This window comes from Sus scrofa, chromosome 1, assembly GCF_000003025.6.
Source record: "Sus scrofa isolate TJ Tabasco breed Duroc chromosome 1, Sscrofa11.1, whole genome shotgun sequence".
Lineage (NCBI taxonomy): Eukaryota > Metazoa > Chordata > Mammalia > Artiodactyla > Suidae > Sus > Sus scrofa.
In genome coordinates, this window is record NC_010443.5 from 82,612,748 (window position 1) to 82,633,478 (window position 20,731).

General features: G+C 35.2%; 1 protein-coding gene across 30 annotated transcripts in view; it reads left to right on the forward strand.

Moving 5' to 3' along the window:
- The window catches only part of SNAP91 (synaptosome associated protein 91), a 157,655-nt gene that overhangs the window by 71,750 nt on the left and 65,174 nt on the right, over positions 1–20,731 (forward strand). For 19 of the 30 annotated variants that reach the window (XM_021091681.1, XM_005659405.3, XM_021091761.1 and 16 more), the window contains exons 9-12: positions 4,888–4,929; positions 11,283–11,353; positions 13,440–13,445; positions 16,859–16,886. In XM_021091681.1, coding sequence (XP_020947340.1) covers positions 4,888–4,929; positions 11,283–11,353; positions 13,440–13,445; positions 16,859–16,886 — 147 coding nt within the window. The remainder of the gene's footprint in view (positions 1–4,887; positions 4,930–11,282; positions 11,354–13,439; positions 13,446–16,858; positions 16,887–20,731) is intronic. The other 11 variants (XM_021091727.1, XM_021091696.1, XM_021091737.1 and 8 more) reach the window with 1 other exon arrangement.

Sequence of the window (20,731 nt, forward strand, 5' to 3'; positions counted from 1 at the left end):
GAACAAAGCCCTTAGAGAAGTCCTCCCATTGTTCTTACTGTGTAAATGACAAACCATAAAGTCTGACCCTTCTTACTTTGTCAATGATTTAAACACAAGGAAAAAAATAAAACAGTGTAATTAACTGTATAAAGTTTATAAACTGCCTCTTAAAGATGTCTCTGTACTTAATCACAGCAACTGTGTAACCATACAGTTGTTGTTCCTGAGTTGTCTGTAAAATGGTGCATTCTCTTGTGAAACCCAATGATGAGTTCACACATAATGGAAATTATGACATTTTACTAGAGTCCTCTGTCAGGATGACAAATGGGTTCTTATCTTAACATGTCAACTCACTGATTGCTAGGGCTGACTGAGGTGCTTTGTGAGCGGGATTCTGAAGCGCATCAGCACAGCATAAAAATGCTGTGTTTTTGAAATGTTCATACCATGTCTTTGCTGTTTTTGCCATTTTGAGAATATAGCACAAAAATAAACATTTTATACACAGAATTTAGGAAGCATTCTAGTCCATGCATTGTTTTTCAAAGTTCGTTTATTCACAGGAGTCACATTCAAATTCCAAGACCAAACTAATATTGCAAAATGCCATCTCCTAAGCTTAGATCCATACAGTTTTCGATCAGAATTTTTTAAATTATGTAATATGGGAAACAAAAGGTAAAGATTAGCTTATGTAAATTACAGGTACATTGAAGCATGTTCCTGTGTATTTCCATGGGTTTATTGATGTTGGAGGTCTTCAAAGACAGGGCAGAATTGCTTGGAACTTTTGCTGCTACACAAGTTTTGTGGGGTTTTTTTGTATTTGGTATGGTTTTCCCATAGCTCAACCATAATTATCAGAATAATCTAGTAAAATGTTCCTACTTTCTCTCTGTGAAAAAAAAAGCAGTTATACCTAAGTACCCAGTGCAGAATCTTCTTTCAATGTTTAATTCCTTGGGCACATGCTTCCCGTCAGAAAAGTAAGGAAACCTATCAAAAAAATATGTATCAGAAAAGTAAGGTATAGACATGTTACAGTTTAGGGTATATATTTCTCTAATCAGCACAATAAGGGTGGGCTCAAGGTCTCCGTGAGAAAAAGAGTGCTGATTTATCAGCTCCTTCTGTTCTGACACGTAAAATTTTACTTTGTGTCTCTTGATAACCTTGTGTTATCACAGGCCCATTTCCGGCTATCAAGAAGAGGGTATACAGAAACCAGATGGCATTTTGAGAAACTTTCTTTCAATAATGCAATATTTTACTTTTATTTCATCATGGCTAAGACATATTGGAGGATACTAATTTATAAAATTTTTTAAAATAGAATAAACATTCATCACAATGGACCAACCATACCCATTTGTATTTTCTTTCACATTGAAATGCACTGTTGGAGTTCTCTGGTGGCCTAGCAGGTTAAGGATCTAGCATTGTCACTGCTATGGCTCAGGTCACTATTGTGGCTTGGGTTCAGTCCCTGGCCCAGGAACTTATGCATGCTGTGGGCATGGCCAAAAACTTGCATTGTTCATAATTTTCACCTTAACTATTTGAAGATGAGTTTTGAGTAGTTTGGTTATGGTTAGTAAATACAGGAATTTTTCAACAAAGGTACAAAGCTTCTCTTTCTACCACACAATACTTGTGTGCTGTATATGGTATGGACTCACAGCCAGTAGCTTCCTTGTAGCTAGCACCATTTGCCTGAAGAATGTGTAGAGTATCATTTTTAAAATACAGTAGGCTGAGTTCCTGTCGTAGTGCAGCGGAAACGAATCTGACTACGAACCATGAGGTTGTGGGTTCAATCCCTGGCCTCACTCCGTGGGTTAAGGATCCGGTGTTGCCGTGAGCTGTGGTGTAGGTCACAGATGCAGTTCAGATCTGATGTTGCTGTGGCTGTGGCGTAGGCCGGTAGCTATAGCTGATTGGACCCCCAGACTGGGAACCTCCATATGCCGTGGGTGTGGCCCTAAAAAGCAAAAAATAAATAAATTAAAATAAAAATACGATAGGCTATTTGACAAATGTTAACATTAAGTTGTCCATCCTATTAAACTAGAGACTTTCATACTGAGTGAAGTCAGTCAGAAAGAGAAAGACAAATACCATATGATATCACTTATATCTGGAATCTAATCTATGACACAAGTGAAACTTTCCACAGAAAAGAAACTCATGGACTTGGAGAATAGACTTGTGGTTGCCAAGGGGGACAGAGGGAGTGGGATGGATTGGGAGCTTGGGGTTAATAGATGCACACTGTTGCTTTTGAAATAGATTAGCAGTGAGATCCTGCTGCATAGCACTGAGAACTATGTCTAGTCACTTATGATGGAGCATGATAATGTGAGAAAAAAGAATGTATACATGTATGTGTAACTGGGTCACCATGCTGTACAGTAGAAAAAAAATTGTATTGGGGAAATAACAATAAAAAAAGAAAAAAGAAATATAGAGTAACTGAGTAATTTCTACAGAAATAGTCAAATATTGCAGAGGAATTGCTTGTGACGCAGAAACCTTTGCATGTTGTGATTTTGAATACTGAAGTATCCTAAAGCAGACAACTGAAACTTCGTAAAATGGTTATTTTACAGAGATAGGCATTCCTGATGAGCTCACTTCCCTTTCATAGAACTAAGTTATTCTTAGTTTGCTATTCCAAGGTAAATACCAACTCCAACTCATAGGAGTTACAGCTCCCAGAATACTTTCAGACAGAAAGTGATGAGATTTCTGAAATACAATCACACTTTTTTAGCTCCATCCTCCAACTTCATTTTGGTTCAGAAGTTCAGGGCAGAAAAAACAGCAAGGTAAAGGAAGAACTCCTAAGTTGCATCTTTAACAGAATTACCCACTTAATAGAAACGCACAGCGCCTTTTACTAAAGTGATTCCAATATTAGGGATCCATAATGCTTTAATTTCATGAGCGCTTACTTCATTCATATGAATTTTTAATGGATCTTCTCAAGAAGTACTCAAATATGAAAATAAACAGAATGAAGTTGCCTTAGTTATCGTTTCTATAATTTGAAATGATATAGATGAGTTTAGGGAAATAGCAATGACTTCCCGAAAAGTCAGGGTTCAGTCATCAGCAGATGACAGCTTTATTTCTGGAAAGACTCTCCAGCCTGAGTTCATACAGAAGGACGAGGGCTAGAGTTCTAGTGGCTCTTAAAGGTGGGTGACTTTGCTCCCCTTCCTCTCTAAGGGACATCATCTGGAGATATTTCTGGTTGTCACACTGGAGGAAGGAGAGGGCCACTAGCACCCAGTGGGTAGAGACTAAGGATGCTGCTGGCATCCTACAGGGCACAAGATAGCCCCTGACAAAGAATTATCATCCAGAAATGTCAGTAGTGCCAGGGCTAAGAAACTCTGCTTTAGATATTGCAAAGGCAAAGGAAAGGAGTTAGCTCAGCAGATGACACACAAGTGGATTTTCTACTCTCCAGTTTGCCTTATTGTCTTCACAAGAGCCCAACACTGGCTCTTTCTGTATTTACCTCTACATTTAGGTCAGCGTAACCGAAGCACTTCTTTCTCAGAGAGTCTCAGTTTAACTCACTTTGTTTCTTTGAGATTCATCATTAATATTAAATGAGATCATTGAATTTATGATTTGTATTTTTCTCCAACTTTTTATTTTGAATAATTTTTAGGCCTACAAAAGAGTTGGTAGGGTTGTATAGTGAACACCTATAAACTCTCTTCACTGATTCACCTTTATTAATATAGTCCCATATTTTGCTCTTGTTAACTTTCTTTTTCTGCCCCCTCACCTTCCCCAAGCTACAAAAATTAGAAATTTGCATATGCTTTTATCCAGTAATTCTACTCCTATAAATGTATCCTACAGATGTGTCCACACAGGTATAAAATGATGTGTGCAATATTACTTGCAATGGCAATAGATTGGAAGCAACTTAAATGCCATTAATAGGTGATTGTTAAATAAATTATAGGGCAAGGAAGTTGTTTTAAAAATAAGGAAACTGTGTATAGTATAGATATAGCCCAAAGATATATTATTAAATGAAAAGTATAATCCCAGTTATATAATACACTCTTATTGTATAATAATGTGGAAAATAAATATGTATTTATATATCATATTTCCTTGTATTATACATAAACTCTGGAAGGATACATAGGAAGCTAACAAAATGTATGAGGAAGGGCGGAAACTATATCCTGAACAAGTTATTAAAATTAAATGAACATTCCCTGTCCAGAGGATTGACTGCATGTAAGTCACAGTTTAAATTTAGTCTAAGCAAGAGTTCCCATTGTGGCTCAGCGGTAACAAGCTTGACTAGGATCCATATGGATGCAAGATTGATCCCTTGCCTTGCTCAGTGGGTTAAGGATCCAGCGTTGCTGTGAGCTGTGATGTAGGTCGCACAGGAGCTTTGGATCTTGCATTGTTGTGATTGTGGTGTAGGCCAGTGGCTATAGCTCTGATTCGACTGCTAGCCTGGGAACTTCCATATGCCACAGGTGTGGCCCTAAAAAGCATAAATAAATAAAAAATAAATAAATGTAGTGTAAGCATTTTAAAAAATTGTTAGTTGTCATTAACCATGGAGGAAACCTTTTATACTTCAGTTACTTAAGTTCTTTTGGGGGGTTCTAGCAAAATTCTATGAACTTGTTATATCTAACTATATTAACAAAATCATTGCTCTTATATTGAGAGGAAAACTACATAAAGAGCATATATATATATATATATACACATACACATATATATATACACATATATATATACATATATAATAATTTTACACCCAGGACTGAGCTGTGGTTTTAACTAATTTGTATAAGTGCAAAGAAATTAATCATTCAAATCCTACTAAGTAACATTTTTTTTAATCCACAGCAAGTTGGCATTGATAAAGGTGACATTCCTGACCTCACACAGGTAAGTGATTCTCTGAGTGAAAAACTTAGTATTTATGAAATTGTTTCTCCATAGTTTACCATCGGTGGTCTTACCCAGGGCAGAGTCTTAGAAGCATTTAATGCCTTTTGAATGCAGGCCAGCCTTTGTTCTTGGAAATCACTCTAACTTATTTTTTTCTAGCTACTGAATAAATTTCTGGAGTTAATATGAATATTTTCCTACTCTTATAAAATAGTTTCTTCTATAAAGGCAACTGAATTTACTTATTGAGCTCTTTTTTTTTTTTTCCATTCTTAAACTTGAATCAGAAGGAAGCCTGGAATAATGTTTAAAAAGTGCTTTATCCGTGAAAAGCGACTCTTTGCAGGCCTGCGATCAGAACCAGAACATTCTAACTGTTCTTCCTGCTTCTGCTTCTAGCTTTTAACATGTCCCGGGGTGGGGGAGGGGCAGAATGAGGAGAACACTGATGTCATCGTTCTACTGATTCTCGTCTCCCCAGGAAGTGAGGGAATTTCTATAAACAAACAAAGAAACAATAACCTTAAAAGAAAAAAAAAAACCTACTGGTAGATGAGTGATTTTTCTGGGGACATCTAGAAAGCAAAAACAATAGGACTTCTTCCTTATCAATCCTTTTGTCTGTCAAGTGAGTATGTTGTGTCGCTGCTCAAAAATCAAGATCATTTGCATATACAGAATCATTGTATGACCTTTCTCATAATTGGAGGAATTTTGTTTATTTAATCAGAGTGTCACTCTGTTACAGTAAAATTCTGTCTCAAATATCTTCTTTCACTAGAGTTAGATGATAGGTGAGACTATAGAACTGCTGTCTTATATACCACTAATAAATATATGAATGTTCTGTCTTTGTAAATAAAGAAAAGTTATTTTAAGTGAAGAAAATTATCATAATTGAAAGGTTCCAACTTTTAATAGTATTAAAATCCCTTAAAATTTTTCCATATTTAAATAATGTTAATCTTACATTTTTATTAAAAATTAGAGAAATCCAAAGTAATGGTCTCTGTATTGACATTATTAAAATAACCGTTGAATACCAAGGGTTCTTCATAAATAAAACTCAACAATGCAGAACATGATGGCATTGTACTTTTTGATTTAAAATTTGAGAGACAGGAGTTCCCGTTGTGGCGCAGTGGTTAACGAATCCGACTAAGAACCATGAGGTTGTGGGTTCGATCCCTGGCTTTGCTCTGTGGGTTAAGGATCTGGCGTTGCCATGAACTGTGGTGTAGGTTGCAGACACAGCTCGGATCCCGCATTCCTGCGGCTGTGGTGTAGGCCGGTGGCTATGGCTCTGATTCGACCCCTAGCCTGGGAACCTCCATATGCCTCGGAAGCAGCCCAAGGAATGGCAAAAAGACAAAAAAAAATAAAAAAATAAAAATAAATAAAATAAAATTTGAGAGACAGTACCTTCTAGTAGACAGATTATTGGTGTAAAATATTTTTGCTGTTATGAGGAGATAATGTTCTTTGAGCAGGTACATACCTAAATAAGATACTAATATCATCTTGGATATGACTAAAAATTAGGTGGGCATAAAATGCTATTAAAGATCTCTTTAAAGAGATTTTGATAAAGATTTGTGAATTGTGTACCACTGTAAGAAAAAGCAAAGAAAATCAGTGTGCTTTCATTTTAAATTATTGAATCATAACAAATGTTAACATTGCTGTTTTTAAAAATAGCTCAGATAAATAATACACGTAAACCTACCAAAGGTGGATGTTTAAATATTTGACTCAGTGAATAGCTTTTAGAAATGATAAATCGGGAGTTCCCATTGTGGCTCAGCAGAAACAAATCTGACTGGTATCCATGAGGATGCAGGTTCCATCCCTGGCCTCGCTCAGTGGGTTAAGGATACGGTGTGGCTGTGAGCTGTGGTATAGGTCACAGACGCAGCATGAATTCCGTGTTGCTGTGGCTGTGGTGTAGGCTGGCAGCTGTAGCTCTGATTTGACCCCTACCCTGGGTACCTCCATATGCCACGGGTGCAGCCCTAAAAAGACAAAAATAATAAATAAATAAAACTCAGTGTATTGTTAGGCTGAGAGCTAAGAAAAAAATAGTTCTCATTTATCTCAGTATAGGCAGAATATGAAGGGAGACAAGGAAAGGTTAAAAAGAATACTTAAATACTTTTTGTTCTTAAAATTAGAAAATTACAGGAGTTCCCACTGTGGCTTAGTGGATTAATGATCTGGCTTATCTCTGTGTAGGTGCTGATTCAATCCCCAGCCCAGTGCAGTGGGTTAAGAATCCAGTGTTGCTGCAGCTGCGGTGTAGGTCACAGCTTCAGCTAAGAGTCATTCCCTGGCCCAGGAACTTCCATATGTCATTGGCATAGCCCAAAAAGAAAAAATAAAATAAAATTAGAAAATTAGAGTATATCATTTAAAAGAGGATCTACATACTTAGATTTAATTTTTTAATGACTGTAATAGCCATTATAATTTATATAATCTTCTCTTAAGTTCAGAGACATAATGTTTTATTTAACAATGTATGCTCCATGTTATCATAATTTAGGAAACAGAGACTCATCCTTAAATATGTTAAATCTAGCCCTGGATCTAGTAGAAAGCTATCCTATGGTAGATATTTGTTAGATACTGCTAACACTCTATCCTCTGCTTTTGTTAGGACCTTAAGAGCCACATAAATGTTAATATTAACATTTATTTTGAAATTACCTCCCATAAAAAAATCCTCTAGTTCATTTCTCCAGTGTATATTTAAATCTCAGTTCAAGAGTATTGTGTGCTTCTAAATTTCTTAATAAGTAACCTAATTGTGAGTTCTGTTGGGATCATGAGCACCTGAGCTAAACACACTCCCTAATTTTTGTTTCAAACTGTGTCCACAGGTCTAATGGAGGCTTATCTCTGAGCTGTCAGTTTAGCCCCACTGTGGCAATACAGTCAGATCCAAACTGAAATGTGAGCTGTTCTATAGTTAATCCTTCAGATAGTGTTAGACCAGGACTAATCTGGCATCAGGTCAGAAATGCCAAGTTGTGCAGATTCAGTTTAAGATCTCTGAGATTACATTCTGCCCTCTGCCACTCTTCTCTTTGGCCACCATGGCCACTGAATCTAGCCTTGGTAAGAAGCAAAAATAGCCAACAAGGAAGAGGATTAAAGTGGAGATGGGGACCAGGAGGGCTAACTGAAAAAAGAATTAAAATTCCTCTTGCAGCAAGATGAAAGAGAGGAATTGAATGGCTATCTTTTAGGTTAGAAAATGCACTGTAAATACCAGTGCAATCATCTGTAGCCCTTTTTAAGTTGTGCATATAATAGCATCGTTATAGCATTTTAAATGACTTACAAATATCAATGAAAAATTTTTGTAAACATTTAAAAGTACTATATTGGGTAAGAAGTAAATATGGTATCAGAACCGAAATGTTTCTCCCCAGCTCTTTCCAGTGGGTTCTTAGATCTCATGATCAAAAATTCAAATGATCTTTTGGTTGCTTTTTTTCCCCATTTGGTTTTAATGATGCTTTAGAATCTAAAGCATCTGAATTGTAGATGGAGGCTTCCTTTTTGTTCCTGTACTCACAATTAGCTATGAATTTGTTCCAAGAAAAGGATTTCTCAAAATCGATTTCCTGCCTGGTGTGTGTGTGTGTGCATGTGTGTGCATGTGTGCGTGCATGCACCTGCACCTTCTAAATTTAATATATCTCCATTTATGAAAAACATCTTAGGTTTTGATGTCAGGAATTCTGGTTGATCTGAAAACCACTGGTAAAGAAAAGTCTCCTCTTAAAGACTGTACTGCTGATGAATTGGTAACCATGATTTATCATTGTTATTGATTAGCTTTCACAGGCTGCCTCTTGTCCTTTGGGTTGGTATTTTCCATCTAATTGACTTCAGCATTATTTCAAATAAACAATTAAAGATACTGCTAATGATACTAAAGTTCCTTTTACAACAGCAGAGGCATTCTCAAAGTTTTGCCCCTTGAAAACTTGAGACAGTTGTCATTTTTTGTCCATGGCCTGCCAGGATGTGCTCAGTGCTATAGATACGGTTGAGAAGGCAGCCAGTATTCCCTACACTCTCAAATTTTGCTATGAAAGTAGATTGTTTTCCCCTCCGAAAACATTTTAGGAGCTTATTTCTTTTAGATTTTACATGTCCTTATGAGAGACATAAATGATGAAGCATTTGTAAACCTCTAAGATAAAATTCTCCAACTAAATTTATGTTCAATGCATTGTAAAATAAATCCTCTTAAAGCAAAGTCAGTTTTGTAGTCTATTCTTGGTCAGATTTCTTTTGACTACTGCGATGTTTTTATGACTGATACTTTAATTTTTTTCCTCTTAAATTACTAAGAAACTTTACAAAAAGGATGGCATTGTGAACTGTCATTCTCGTTTGGGGGATTTTGTTTCTAGATAATTAAGAAACTATATAGAAAAAATACTACTTTTTTGTTATCACATATTGTTCTCTATTCTGTGATTATAAATAGCATTTTTAAAACAGATTTAGCAAAGAATCACATTTTACATTGCATTTAGTATTCAGAGGACCTAAGTCCTCAACCTGGAGAGAGGTTCTATGGCTTGATATATTCTTCCCTTACTGTGATCCCAATGAAAATAATGGAGTTTCAAAAAATGGAAATCTCTATGCCCAGGCCTCCTAGATTCCATTGTTATGGCAATTATCATGATTATTATTATAACAATTAGTATAACGTTTTTGAAGTTGTCAGTTCATCTAAAAATTGTGAATCCACTTCTGTTTTCTTCCTTTTAAGGTTACAGTATACATTCTGTTTATTAAATGAGCACATTTTTATAGTTTATTATTTTTCTATAAAGCAAAATTTCCTTTATCTCTTAAAAATTATTTTTTTTCAAACTTGGAAGTATTTCACAAATTGTAGTTTACTGAAAGTTCCTAAGTCCATTTTTACCTAAGCTATATTTAAAAATTCTAGTTTTTATAATTTTCAAAATTTATCATATCCACCAATTATTTTTTTTCTACTCTATAGCCATTAACTTTTTGTATAATCCTCATAGGGCTATGCCTTTCTACCCTACCTTCATCATTTTGGTCAAGTTAATATTTTTGTTCATTTATTTATATTTATACATTTATGTTTGGCTTAGAAATTTACACTTATAATCACATAATTACATAATCACAATATTATGAAGACAGTTTATAAATCTGTTAGTGAGATAAAATGAACATTAAATATCCTGAACTTTGGAATTAAAAATTTTTAATAAGAATTTTATTTTCGTTTGTCATAGGTGTAATGTAAAATGCACAGTTACATGAATTTCCTTGAATTCTGTGAGCTATTTTGGCAGTTAGCATATTTCTAAAACCCTTCAAAACTAATTTTATATTAATTTAAAGAACAGTTGTCATAATTGAACTTACCTATAAATGTAATGCTAGTCTTTGAATGCCTGTGCTGCTGTTGAGGTCTAATTTGGGTTAAGATTATTTGAGAAAGGTGAAATTAAATTTCTAATGCTTGAGATATAGATGAAGTGGAATATTTATATGAACCTATTATTTCTCCTTCTAATATACAGTAAAATGCCATCACTTTATATTACTTAAAGTATTATTATAAAAACAAACATTCAGGTACTTCTTAACAAAAGATTTGAAATATATTAAATTTGCCAATACACCATAGTCTTATTATAACAGTAATATTTGATAAAGTTACTTCATTATATATATAAAGTAGCTTGATAGCATGAAAGTCTTAATTATGATTGACTATTAAAGTTGTGTTTTTCTCCACAACTCTCACATACCCTCCCTTTTTTAACAAAGTAGTATTTTTTCCTAATATTTTAGTCAAATGTGAGTAAGTTTCCTAATATTTAATATTTTTCCTAATATTTAAGTCAAATGTGAATACAGAGATTTTACTGTATTTTCCTATTTCTATAAGTTTGTATTTGGGCACTTATGCTTCTGACTTGGATACAGATACCTTCTTTTTTTTCACTGTGGTCTTATGGAAGCATATGGTACACTTGATTTGATAGAGTTTACTACATTTAAGTTAATATCTTAGAAAAAGTCTATCCAATGTAATTTCTACACTGAAACCACACTGTAACCCTGTGACACAGTGAAGTTCAGTATATGTGAGATGGGCCTGTCTGATATTCTGTAGAATTTAAGTACTTGAAATATCAAAAGAACCTGGGATGAAATTATCTCCCATATGGATTGGGGTACACAGACCTCCACTCTACAAAGTTACAGTGATGTTCCAGTGTATTTATTTTGAAAGAGAACAATGCAGACATTTATTTTTTACTTTCTTATTGTAGGCTCCCAGCAGTCTTATGGAGACCCTTGAACAGCATCTAAATACATTAGAAGGAAAGAAACCTGGAAACAAGTATGCATGAGTTGTATATTCTAAAATGAAAAATACTAGACACATTCTTTACAAAATGAGTTTTGTCATGGTACCCCAATTTTAGGGTTTGCTTTATTGTAATCTTTCTGAGTTCCCTCAAAGCCTCCATCTTTCCCATTTACTAATGAGTGTGACCCTTATGTTTAGGTAAATCTGTCTGCAGGCTAATGCAACACATTACTAAGTTGTACCTGTGTTGACTGAATTTGCTGATGTATTTATTTGCTCTCTGAAGGGATTCACAATACTCAGAAAAAGAGTTGTTTTTGTCTGAAAACTGAGGCTATCGTCATTGAGTATGAGCAAAAACAAACATAATTTCACAAGCAGCCTTGAACACTGTGTTATGTTTACCAGCCCCACAGTGAAAAAGCAAAGCCTTCAGGTATTGTTTTCTGGACTCCAGGCTTTTCCCACCTGGACCCTTCAGCATAGCATCCTGCTGATATTGTGCTCAGAGATCTTATTATAGACAGAGGGGCAATCAAGCAGCAATAAGTGTCATTTTAGTAGATTTTCAACCTTTGTGTTTGGACACTTAGATTTTTGACCATTTTTTCTCATTGCCAGTTTCCATGTTTGTTCTTCTCTCCAGCCGGTGTCACACTTGTCTGTTCATAAGACCCAGTGCTTTCCAGTCTTTATGCCTTGCTCCAACTCTAATCCTGCTCATCTTGGATGCCTGCCCTCCTTGTCTCTGACTTTTTACACATCCTAGAAGCCTTCCTTAATCATGTACACACTGATTCCCCACTCACATGTGGTTTAAGTGGACTTTCTGATTATTAAAGTCTGAGAGTATTTTCTATTTCATTATCTCTGCCTAAAAACAATGTAGCCCTCTCTACAAAGTCAGCTTGAAATCTTTTTGTTACTGGTGGTCGTGATCCCAGCTTTATGTTGATTCTGTTTAGATTGACAGAAGAGATGAGCAGAGACAACCTGTGAACTGCTCATTGCAGGGCTGTAGATTGATGGTGGACATTACCTGTGATACAGCTATCAGGATGCTTTTTCACCTCTGTGAGCATTCTCCCAGAATCTAGACTCGTGTCTTGATGTCACTTTTTTGCTTGTTGTTTCATTATATAAGGATTATTTCTGTCATCTTTTCCAACTTAGTGTAATAATTATCACACGTCTTAAATTTTCGGTTATAAACAGCTGTGTAGGACTCTCTCAGGCAGTGATGGCCAAGCTATTTAGTATGAAGGATGGCAAGACCTCTCAGGGCCTCTGTCAAGGCTGTACCATAGCCCAAGGACTGTCCCTGCTTCAGAGTGGACATGGACAATCAGACTTTTGTGGGCAGATGGATGTCAACTGAAGAGACAGAGTATATTAAGTCACAAAAGAAGGTGCTCATTTCCAGTAATTGCTGTCCCCCTCAACCCCATATTAGGGTGTCAGGGAAGCCAAATGAATTGCCCAGGATTTAAGCCGAAGGAGGCAGGAAGCCTGAGAAATGTCCCTGTTCTTGTGGCAGAAGGGTCCCTTTAACTAAGGAAATACGCTTATCCCCAAAGTTAGAGCCTCTCCCTTGGGCAATGAGGATTTCTCTGCCTTCTTACCTCTTCAGGTTCCCACCCTACCCCACCTCCTCCACACCCCACCACCGCCACCCCCACCTCCTCCACACCCCACCACCGCCACCCCCCCACCCCCACTGCCTCCCCTGCCCACCCTTTTCCCTCCTTAAATCTACCAGGGCTGTAGTCATGCGAGAAGCTGCCTTCTCTAGCACATGTCCTTAACCCTAACTTCAAATCTAAATCCCCTCCTTGTGGCTGCTACAAACTATTTTTGGTCTATTTAGCTATGGATACTTAGTATATTTCTAAGAGTAGTGAAGTAAAAACATGGTTTTCTGTTTTGAATTACCTTTTGCTGAGCATAACTTTCCTCTCTCCTTTGGAATCATTGTATGCTCATCAGATTTCTTTTCTGAATTGGCTGAGACCACATATGAACTTGTCTTTTGTTTAGTCCCTATTTTTTAAATAAATGAACTATAATAGTTAACTATTTTCTTCTTTGTATGTTTGTGCTTACCTGGGAACTTAAGTGAAGGGTGAGTACTATACTGAGTGACTTTTTTGCATTTGCTTATTACTAAAAATGCAAAAAACACTCTTTAAGATCCCATATTTGATATTTCAAACATTTGGAATTGATTTCTGTCCATTTCACACACCTGTGTTTTTTTCATTATGCTTTTTAAGGATTTGTCTCCCAAGGTGACCGGCATAAATGGTTTTACTTTATTTTAGTCTTCTTAAATGAAGACTAACAGTCTCTCCTAGGTTTATACACATATTTTTCTTCTTAGATTTTAAAAATCAAAGACTTTTTCATTTGTTTAGTAAACAAAAGATATCCCTATGGCTCATCCAGAAGTGCCTAAAGACAATGTTGTAAAGAAAAGGAATCACTTAAAATTGTTTATTGTTTTCTTTGTCTTCTAGTAACAGTGCAAAACTATCCTAACCTCTAAGTCAAGTAAATGCATAAAATGAAGACATTTTCAAATGTCTACTAAAAAAAATTGTAGGCCTTTTTATATTGTAGTGCTTTATATCTACTGATACTCAGTTTTGAAATGTAATTCAATACAGTATGATATACTTTTGTATATTGTCTGTTTCTACAATTCCACAGATCAAAAGAGAGAAATTGATTTTATATGTGGGTTTAGTAAGTGTTGACAGTACAGAGATAAGTTTATTGCAATTAAAATTATCTGGAAGATGTAGATAGGTTTTTCACCTCTGTGTTTGGTTTGTTTTTCTGGCTAATATTTATGACCAAAACTGTGTAGGGATCAATGTTGTGAATAAGAAATATAATTTCCTCTTTTGATAGCTTACTTACATGTTGGAAATTAACCTTGGCATTTTCTGTGTTCATCATAAAAACCCATGGATTTGTCTGTAACATTTGATAGAATTGAGGGTAGATTACTATGGGTCGTTCATTCTCTTCTAAAATTACATCTATGCTTTATTTTTCCCAACACAGTTTACTGGGGTCTCTAGCTGAAGTTATTAAAATAAATGTAGGTCTTTAATTAATGTCATTATGTATATATAAAAGATCATAGCATTATATTTTATAGAGAGCCAATGGTAGGGTAGAAAATCCACTGAGGTACAGGTGTAAAGAAGCAATTTGTGTGTGTGTCAGAGAGGAACCGATGTGCTACCCCCACCCCATGTTTCCAGTAGGACAGGTTGGAGCATGAAACGTGCACAGGCTCTGGGATCAGACAGACTTAGACTGGGGCCAGAAATCTACTATTAAGAAATGCTGGGACTTTGGCAAGATATTTACTTCTCTGAGCTTCACAGCCCTTAGATTTTAATCAGTGATGAACGATGCTTTGTAAAAGTGATGTCCCCAATTGGGAGCACCTCTGGCTCTACCGTTTTGATGAAATCCTGGCGCTGGTCCATGTAAACAGAGGCCACACATCCTGACATGTTAGTTGTATATAAAATAATCCTGAAGATGTTTGGTTAATTTTTGTTTAAGATGTTTGGTTAATATATTTTGGTTAATATGGTTATCTGATATAAAACGAGGTAGGTTCCTTTCCTTCAAAGAATTTAGCATTTAGTGGAGCAGGCAGACAAATAAGATACAGAGCAGTAAATGGGATGTTAGTGGAAGAGAAATAATGAGGGATTTTTTTTTTTTTCTTAATCCATGGTATAACTATAGTGTCACTTAGTATTAGCAAGAGCTTGGCAAACTGATTCTTGTGCCAGTTATGGTATTTTATACTTTGGTTTGAGCATGGTATTCTTTAACAGCAGATAAAGAAAGTCTATCATTTTTACTATATCTTTATTTTACTTTAGAGTATAGAATATGTTAGAGTTTTTATGTATTAGTTTGAAACTATAGTTCAAAAAGTTCATCCTCAATTATCTTTTTTGTATTAGTATTTCTCTTTGTGTCAGTACCACTAAGAACTGGCTCAAGAAAATTGCTTAAGAAACACATGAATTCCAGTTCATTTATTCTTAGAAAGTGGCCATGTTAGATGGCTTCTATGTTTTATTTGCAGAGTTAAGGCTATTACTTTCTTGGATTTTTATTTGGTCTTAACCTCCTTTTCCACATAGAGGGGGAGGATGGTAGGAGTGGAGAAATTATTAACCAAAAACTCATTAGGGAATTTTCAACTTTAGTACTAGACTTTTAGGCTTCAGGTTTCTGAGATACAGAAAATACTGATTCCAAATTATTTTGGTAGACCCTTGATGAGCAATATGGACAAACACATATCCTTTTCTTCATAGGATATGTTCCTCTGACAATAACAGCCTAACTACATGTAACCTAATGTAGTTTACTCTTCGGCTCTTATCTTCATTATATAACATAAGTCTCTGTGAACCCTTGCTTTCATGTTCATTTTAAGTAAAAACTAAATTTAAACAGGATATGGCAGGCGTGTGTTTGCAAATGAAGTTGAACATAAGCGGTATTAATCTGGCATATAATGTGGTTAAATTTCTTTTGCTCCATCCACTAAAACACAAATTCATGATACGGTATAAAACTCCATTTGCTAAATCTCTGCTAATTTTATTTTACTACTGCCACATGTGATATGTTCTGTGTTGATAAGTAGAAAGTCATCCGTGCCATCTTATTGGATCCTGGACGATAGGCTTCTTATGTATTTTGCTCTTCATTTTGTTTTATTATTAATGTATCTTCCACCAACTCAGGTTAGTAAAATCTAAGCTGTTTAGGCAGTTGTTTCTGAAGCATTTTGCTAGAAATTATATACAATAATCTATAATAATTTAACTTTTTAAAAAAGTGTTCCTTCCTGATTTTCCCTCACTCCTTTGGAAACAGTCATTGAAGTTACTGTTCTTTTACAAGCTCCCACGTTCTAATGGGATAATGGGAATATTTTTGTAGATAGTTTTCATTACAGCATGAGAAAAGACAGAGAAACTCTAGGGGTATGCATATAGAAGCTGAGACACATTCCAGGCATGGGGCCTGTAAGGGATCTTTTTTATTCCAGTGTTCTTTTTATGCATCACAGTTATGATTAAATGAATCCCAATGTACTTTAATGAGTTTTCTAACTTTTTTAATATAATAAGCCAGAGGGTATTTTTTTAATTCTATAGAGCATTATTTTTCCCAAGTCTTGGAAAATTTTTAAAAATTCCAATTTGAACAGTTTATTTTTGGTGGACATAGGCAGTAAAGGTCAAAGAATGGTGAAGCTAGATTTTGATTTCAAGAATTTTTAGTGTTAGAAATTAAGTGGATGGAAAACATGGGAAGCAGATGTCATAATTCAGTAAAGATAAAAATTATTTTTTAAAAATAGTTTACCCATTACTTAAAAAGTCTGTGTGTAAACAAGTTAATATTTGATTAAACATCAAATTTAAATGCTTTTGCAAATGTATTCATGTATATTCAGGTTTAATTTTTTTGGTTGCCTTTTAGATCTGGTGCTCCCTCTCCACTAAGTAAGGTAAGTTTATTTTTTGGTTTTGTTTTGACCATTTTAACAACTTTTGATGGTACAGTTTGGTGGCATTAAGTGCATTCATTGTTGGCCAACCATTGGTAGCATCCACTTGGAGAACTTTTAAATCTTGCAAACTGAAACTCTATGCTTTAAACATTAACTCTCCATCTCCCACTACCACCACCACCACTCCTCCACCACCACCGTAGCTCTTGACATCTACCATTCTACTTCTATCTCAATGAATTTAACTACTCTAGGTGCCTCAAATATAGATGGAATCATTCAGTATCTATCTTTTTTGTGACTGGCTTATTTTACTCAGCATAGTACCTTCAAAGTTCATCCATGTTGTAGCCTATGTCAGAAATTTCTTTTTAAGTCTGAATAATATTCCTTTCTATGTACATACTACATGTTGTTCATCCATCAGTGGTCACTTAGGTCATTTACACATTTTGGCTATTGTAAATTATAATGCTGTGAACATGGTGTACAAATACCTGTTCAAGGCCCTGTCTGCAGTTCTTTGGGGTATGGACCCAGAAGTGAAACTGCTGAATCATATGGTAATTTTATTTTTAGTTTTTTGAGGAAAGGTAAGGTAAGTTTTTATGTATTCTCTTTTCTATTAATTTCTCAGTCTACTGGGGTAATACAACATTGTCTACTTAATCCTCATCTGGATTAAAATTTTTTCAGTAGGAGATATTTTCATGCAGTTATGTTACAACTGAAAACAAATGTATCAGTGTAACATTTTCCTGGTTACAAAGCACTTCCAGTACTCTGAATCATAGCCCTGTGAGATAAATAAGACATATAACATTGTACATATTTTGATAGAGAAACCATTTGTTCATGGGTAACCTCAAAAGCATGCCTTTTAGACAGTCTACTGAAATAACTCAAAGCTCCTTCACCCCCCTCTCCCTTTAGCATCTTGAAGGAGAGGATTAGGGTTGTCAGTGACAAGAGTATTTACTTCTATAGGTCAGTAGTCCACATTTGCCATTGTATTTTTCAGGCAAAAATGTAATAAACATGCTCTTTCCTCTTAGCAGATTGCTGTTATTATAGATATGAAGGATAGCATTATGACTGCTCAGGGTACCCAGACACCCTGAAATGTGCCAATATCTGGCTGGCTGCCTACGAGTCCCTCAGGAAGCTTGAACAATCACATAAACAAACAAACAATCAAAGCTCCGTGGTGTTTCTGATACAAAGCTGGTTGTAAAGTCATTACGTCTGTGGAAAAATGCCAACGTATGATGGCTGGGTAGAGTGCGGTAAAATTACAGCATCCTTTGGGATGGTCTGTTTCTACATTTTGGCCAAATCAAAATTTGACTTTTTCTGCTGGTAATAATCGGATTATTTTGGTTCTGTTCCCTTACCTCTCTCATTTCTTCAGAGCTTATCGTTATAAGGCAGTTTTTAATGAGCCTTGGAAGACCTTCATTTCTGCATTTATGTTGGTAGATTCACTACTGTCATTAAGTTCTCCTGGGTGTTTAATAGACATCGCTTCCTAAGCTTCTCTGCACATGTTGGCTTTTTTAAAAAACCCACTAATTTCTTTCAGAGATGTCAAAGTTCACAGTGGATGGCATGTAAATTAATTTTTGTTAGTCTTTTTTCTTTTTAAAAAAGTTTTAGTGAAATATAATTGATTTACAATGTTGTGATAATTTCTGCTATACAACGAAGTGATTCAGTTATAAATATTCACATATCCATTCTTTTTCAGATTCTTTTCCCATATCGATTATCACAGAATATTGGGTAGAGTTCCCTATGCTATATAGTAGCTCCCTGTTGTCCAGTCATTCCATATGCTATATTCCACACTGTGCCAGTCCCAAGCCCCCAATCCGCCCTTCCTCTCACCTCTCCCATTCGGTAACCATAGTTTGTTTTCAAAGTCTGTGAGTCTGTTTCTGTTCTGCAAATAAGTTCATTTGTATCCTTTTTTAGATTCCACATATAAACGATATCCAGTATGAGATTGTCTTTCTCTGTCTGACTTACTTCACTTAGTATGATAATCTCTAGGTCCATTCTTTTTTATGGCTGAGTAATATTCTATTGTATATGTATATATACCCCATCTTCTTTATCCATTCCTCTGTCAGCAGACATTTAGGTTGCTTCCATGTCTTGGCTATTTTAATTAGTGCTGTTATAAACATTAGGGTGCATGTATCTTTTTGAATTATGATTTTCTCCAGATATATGCCCATGAGTTAGATTGCTGGATCACATGGTAGCTCTATTTTTAGTTTTTTGAGGATCCTCCATAGTATTTTCCATAATGGTTGTAGCAATTTACATTCCCACCAACAGTGTGGAAGGGTTTTCTTTCTTTCTCTCTTCACCCTCTGGAGCATTTATTGTTTGTAGCCTTTTTTGATGATGGCCATTTTCTGACTGGTATAAGGTGATATCTCATCAGAGTTTTGATTGACATTTCTCAATAATTAATGATGTTGAGCATCTTTGCATGTGTTTTTTGCCATCTGTATATCTTCTTTGGAGGAATGTCTGTTTAGATCTTCTGCCACTTTTTTTTGACCATATGGAAGGATTTTTTATGTATAAATCATGTCATCTGCAAACAGCAACAGTTTTACTTCTTTTCCAATTTTAATTCCTTTATTTCTTCTTCTCTGATTGCCATGGCTAGAAATTCCAAAACTATTTGAATAAAAGTGGCAAGAGTGGACATCCTTCTCTTCTTCCTGATCTAAGCAGAAATTCTTTCAGTTTTTCACCATTGAGAATGATGTTAGCTGATGTGGTTTTTATTATGTTGAGGCAGGTTCCCACTGTTCCCCCTTTCTGGAGTATTTTATCATAAATAGGTGTTGGATTTTGTCAAAAGCTTTTTCTGCATCTACTGAGATGACCATATAGTTTTTATTCAATTTGTTAATGTGGTGTATCACACTGATTGATTTGAGGATATAGAAAAATCCTGTATTCCCCCAATTAGATCATGGTGTATGATCCTTTTAATATAATGTTGGATTCAATTTGCTAGTAGCATTTTATTGAGGATTTTTGCATCTATATTCATCAGTGATATTGGTATAATGTTTTTGGGGTCTTTTGTTTGGGGATAAGGGTGATGATGGTCTCATAGAATGAGTTTGGGAATGTTCCTTCCTCTGCAACTTTTTGGAAGAGACTAAGAAAATATGCATTAACTCTTCTCTAAATGTTTGATAGTATTTGCCTATGAAGCCATCCAGTCCTAGACTTCTGTTTTTTGGAAGCTTTTTAATTACATTTTCAATTTCAATACTTGTGACTGGTCCATTCATATTTTCTATTTATTCCTGGTTTAGTCTTAGAAGATTGTACTTTTCTAAGAATTTGTCCATTTCTACTAGGTTGTTCATTTTATTGGTATATAGCCACTTGTAGTAGCCTCTTATGATCCTTTGTATTTCGTGAAGTCCATTGTAGCTTCTTTTTTCATCTCTAATTTTATGGATTTGAGCCCTCTCCCTTTTTTCTTGATGAGTCTGGCTTAGGGTTTATCAATTTTTATTAATTTTTTTCAAAGAACCAGCATTCAGTTTGTTGATCTTTTCTGATGTTTTCTTCATCTCTCATTTATTTTTCATCTGATATTTATGATTTCTATCCTTCTACTAACTTTGAGTTTTGGTTTTTCTTTTTTTTTCTTCTTTTCCTAGTTGTTTTAGGTGTAAGATTAGGTTGTTTATTTGAGATTTTTCTTGTTTCCTGAGGTAAGCTCATATTGCTGTAAACTTCCCTCTTCGAACTGCTTTTGCTGCATTCCATAGATTTTGGAACACTATGTTTCCATTTCATTT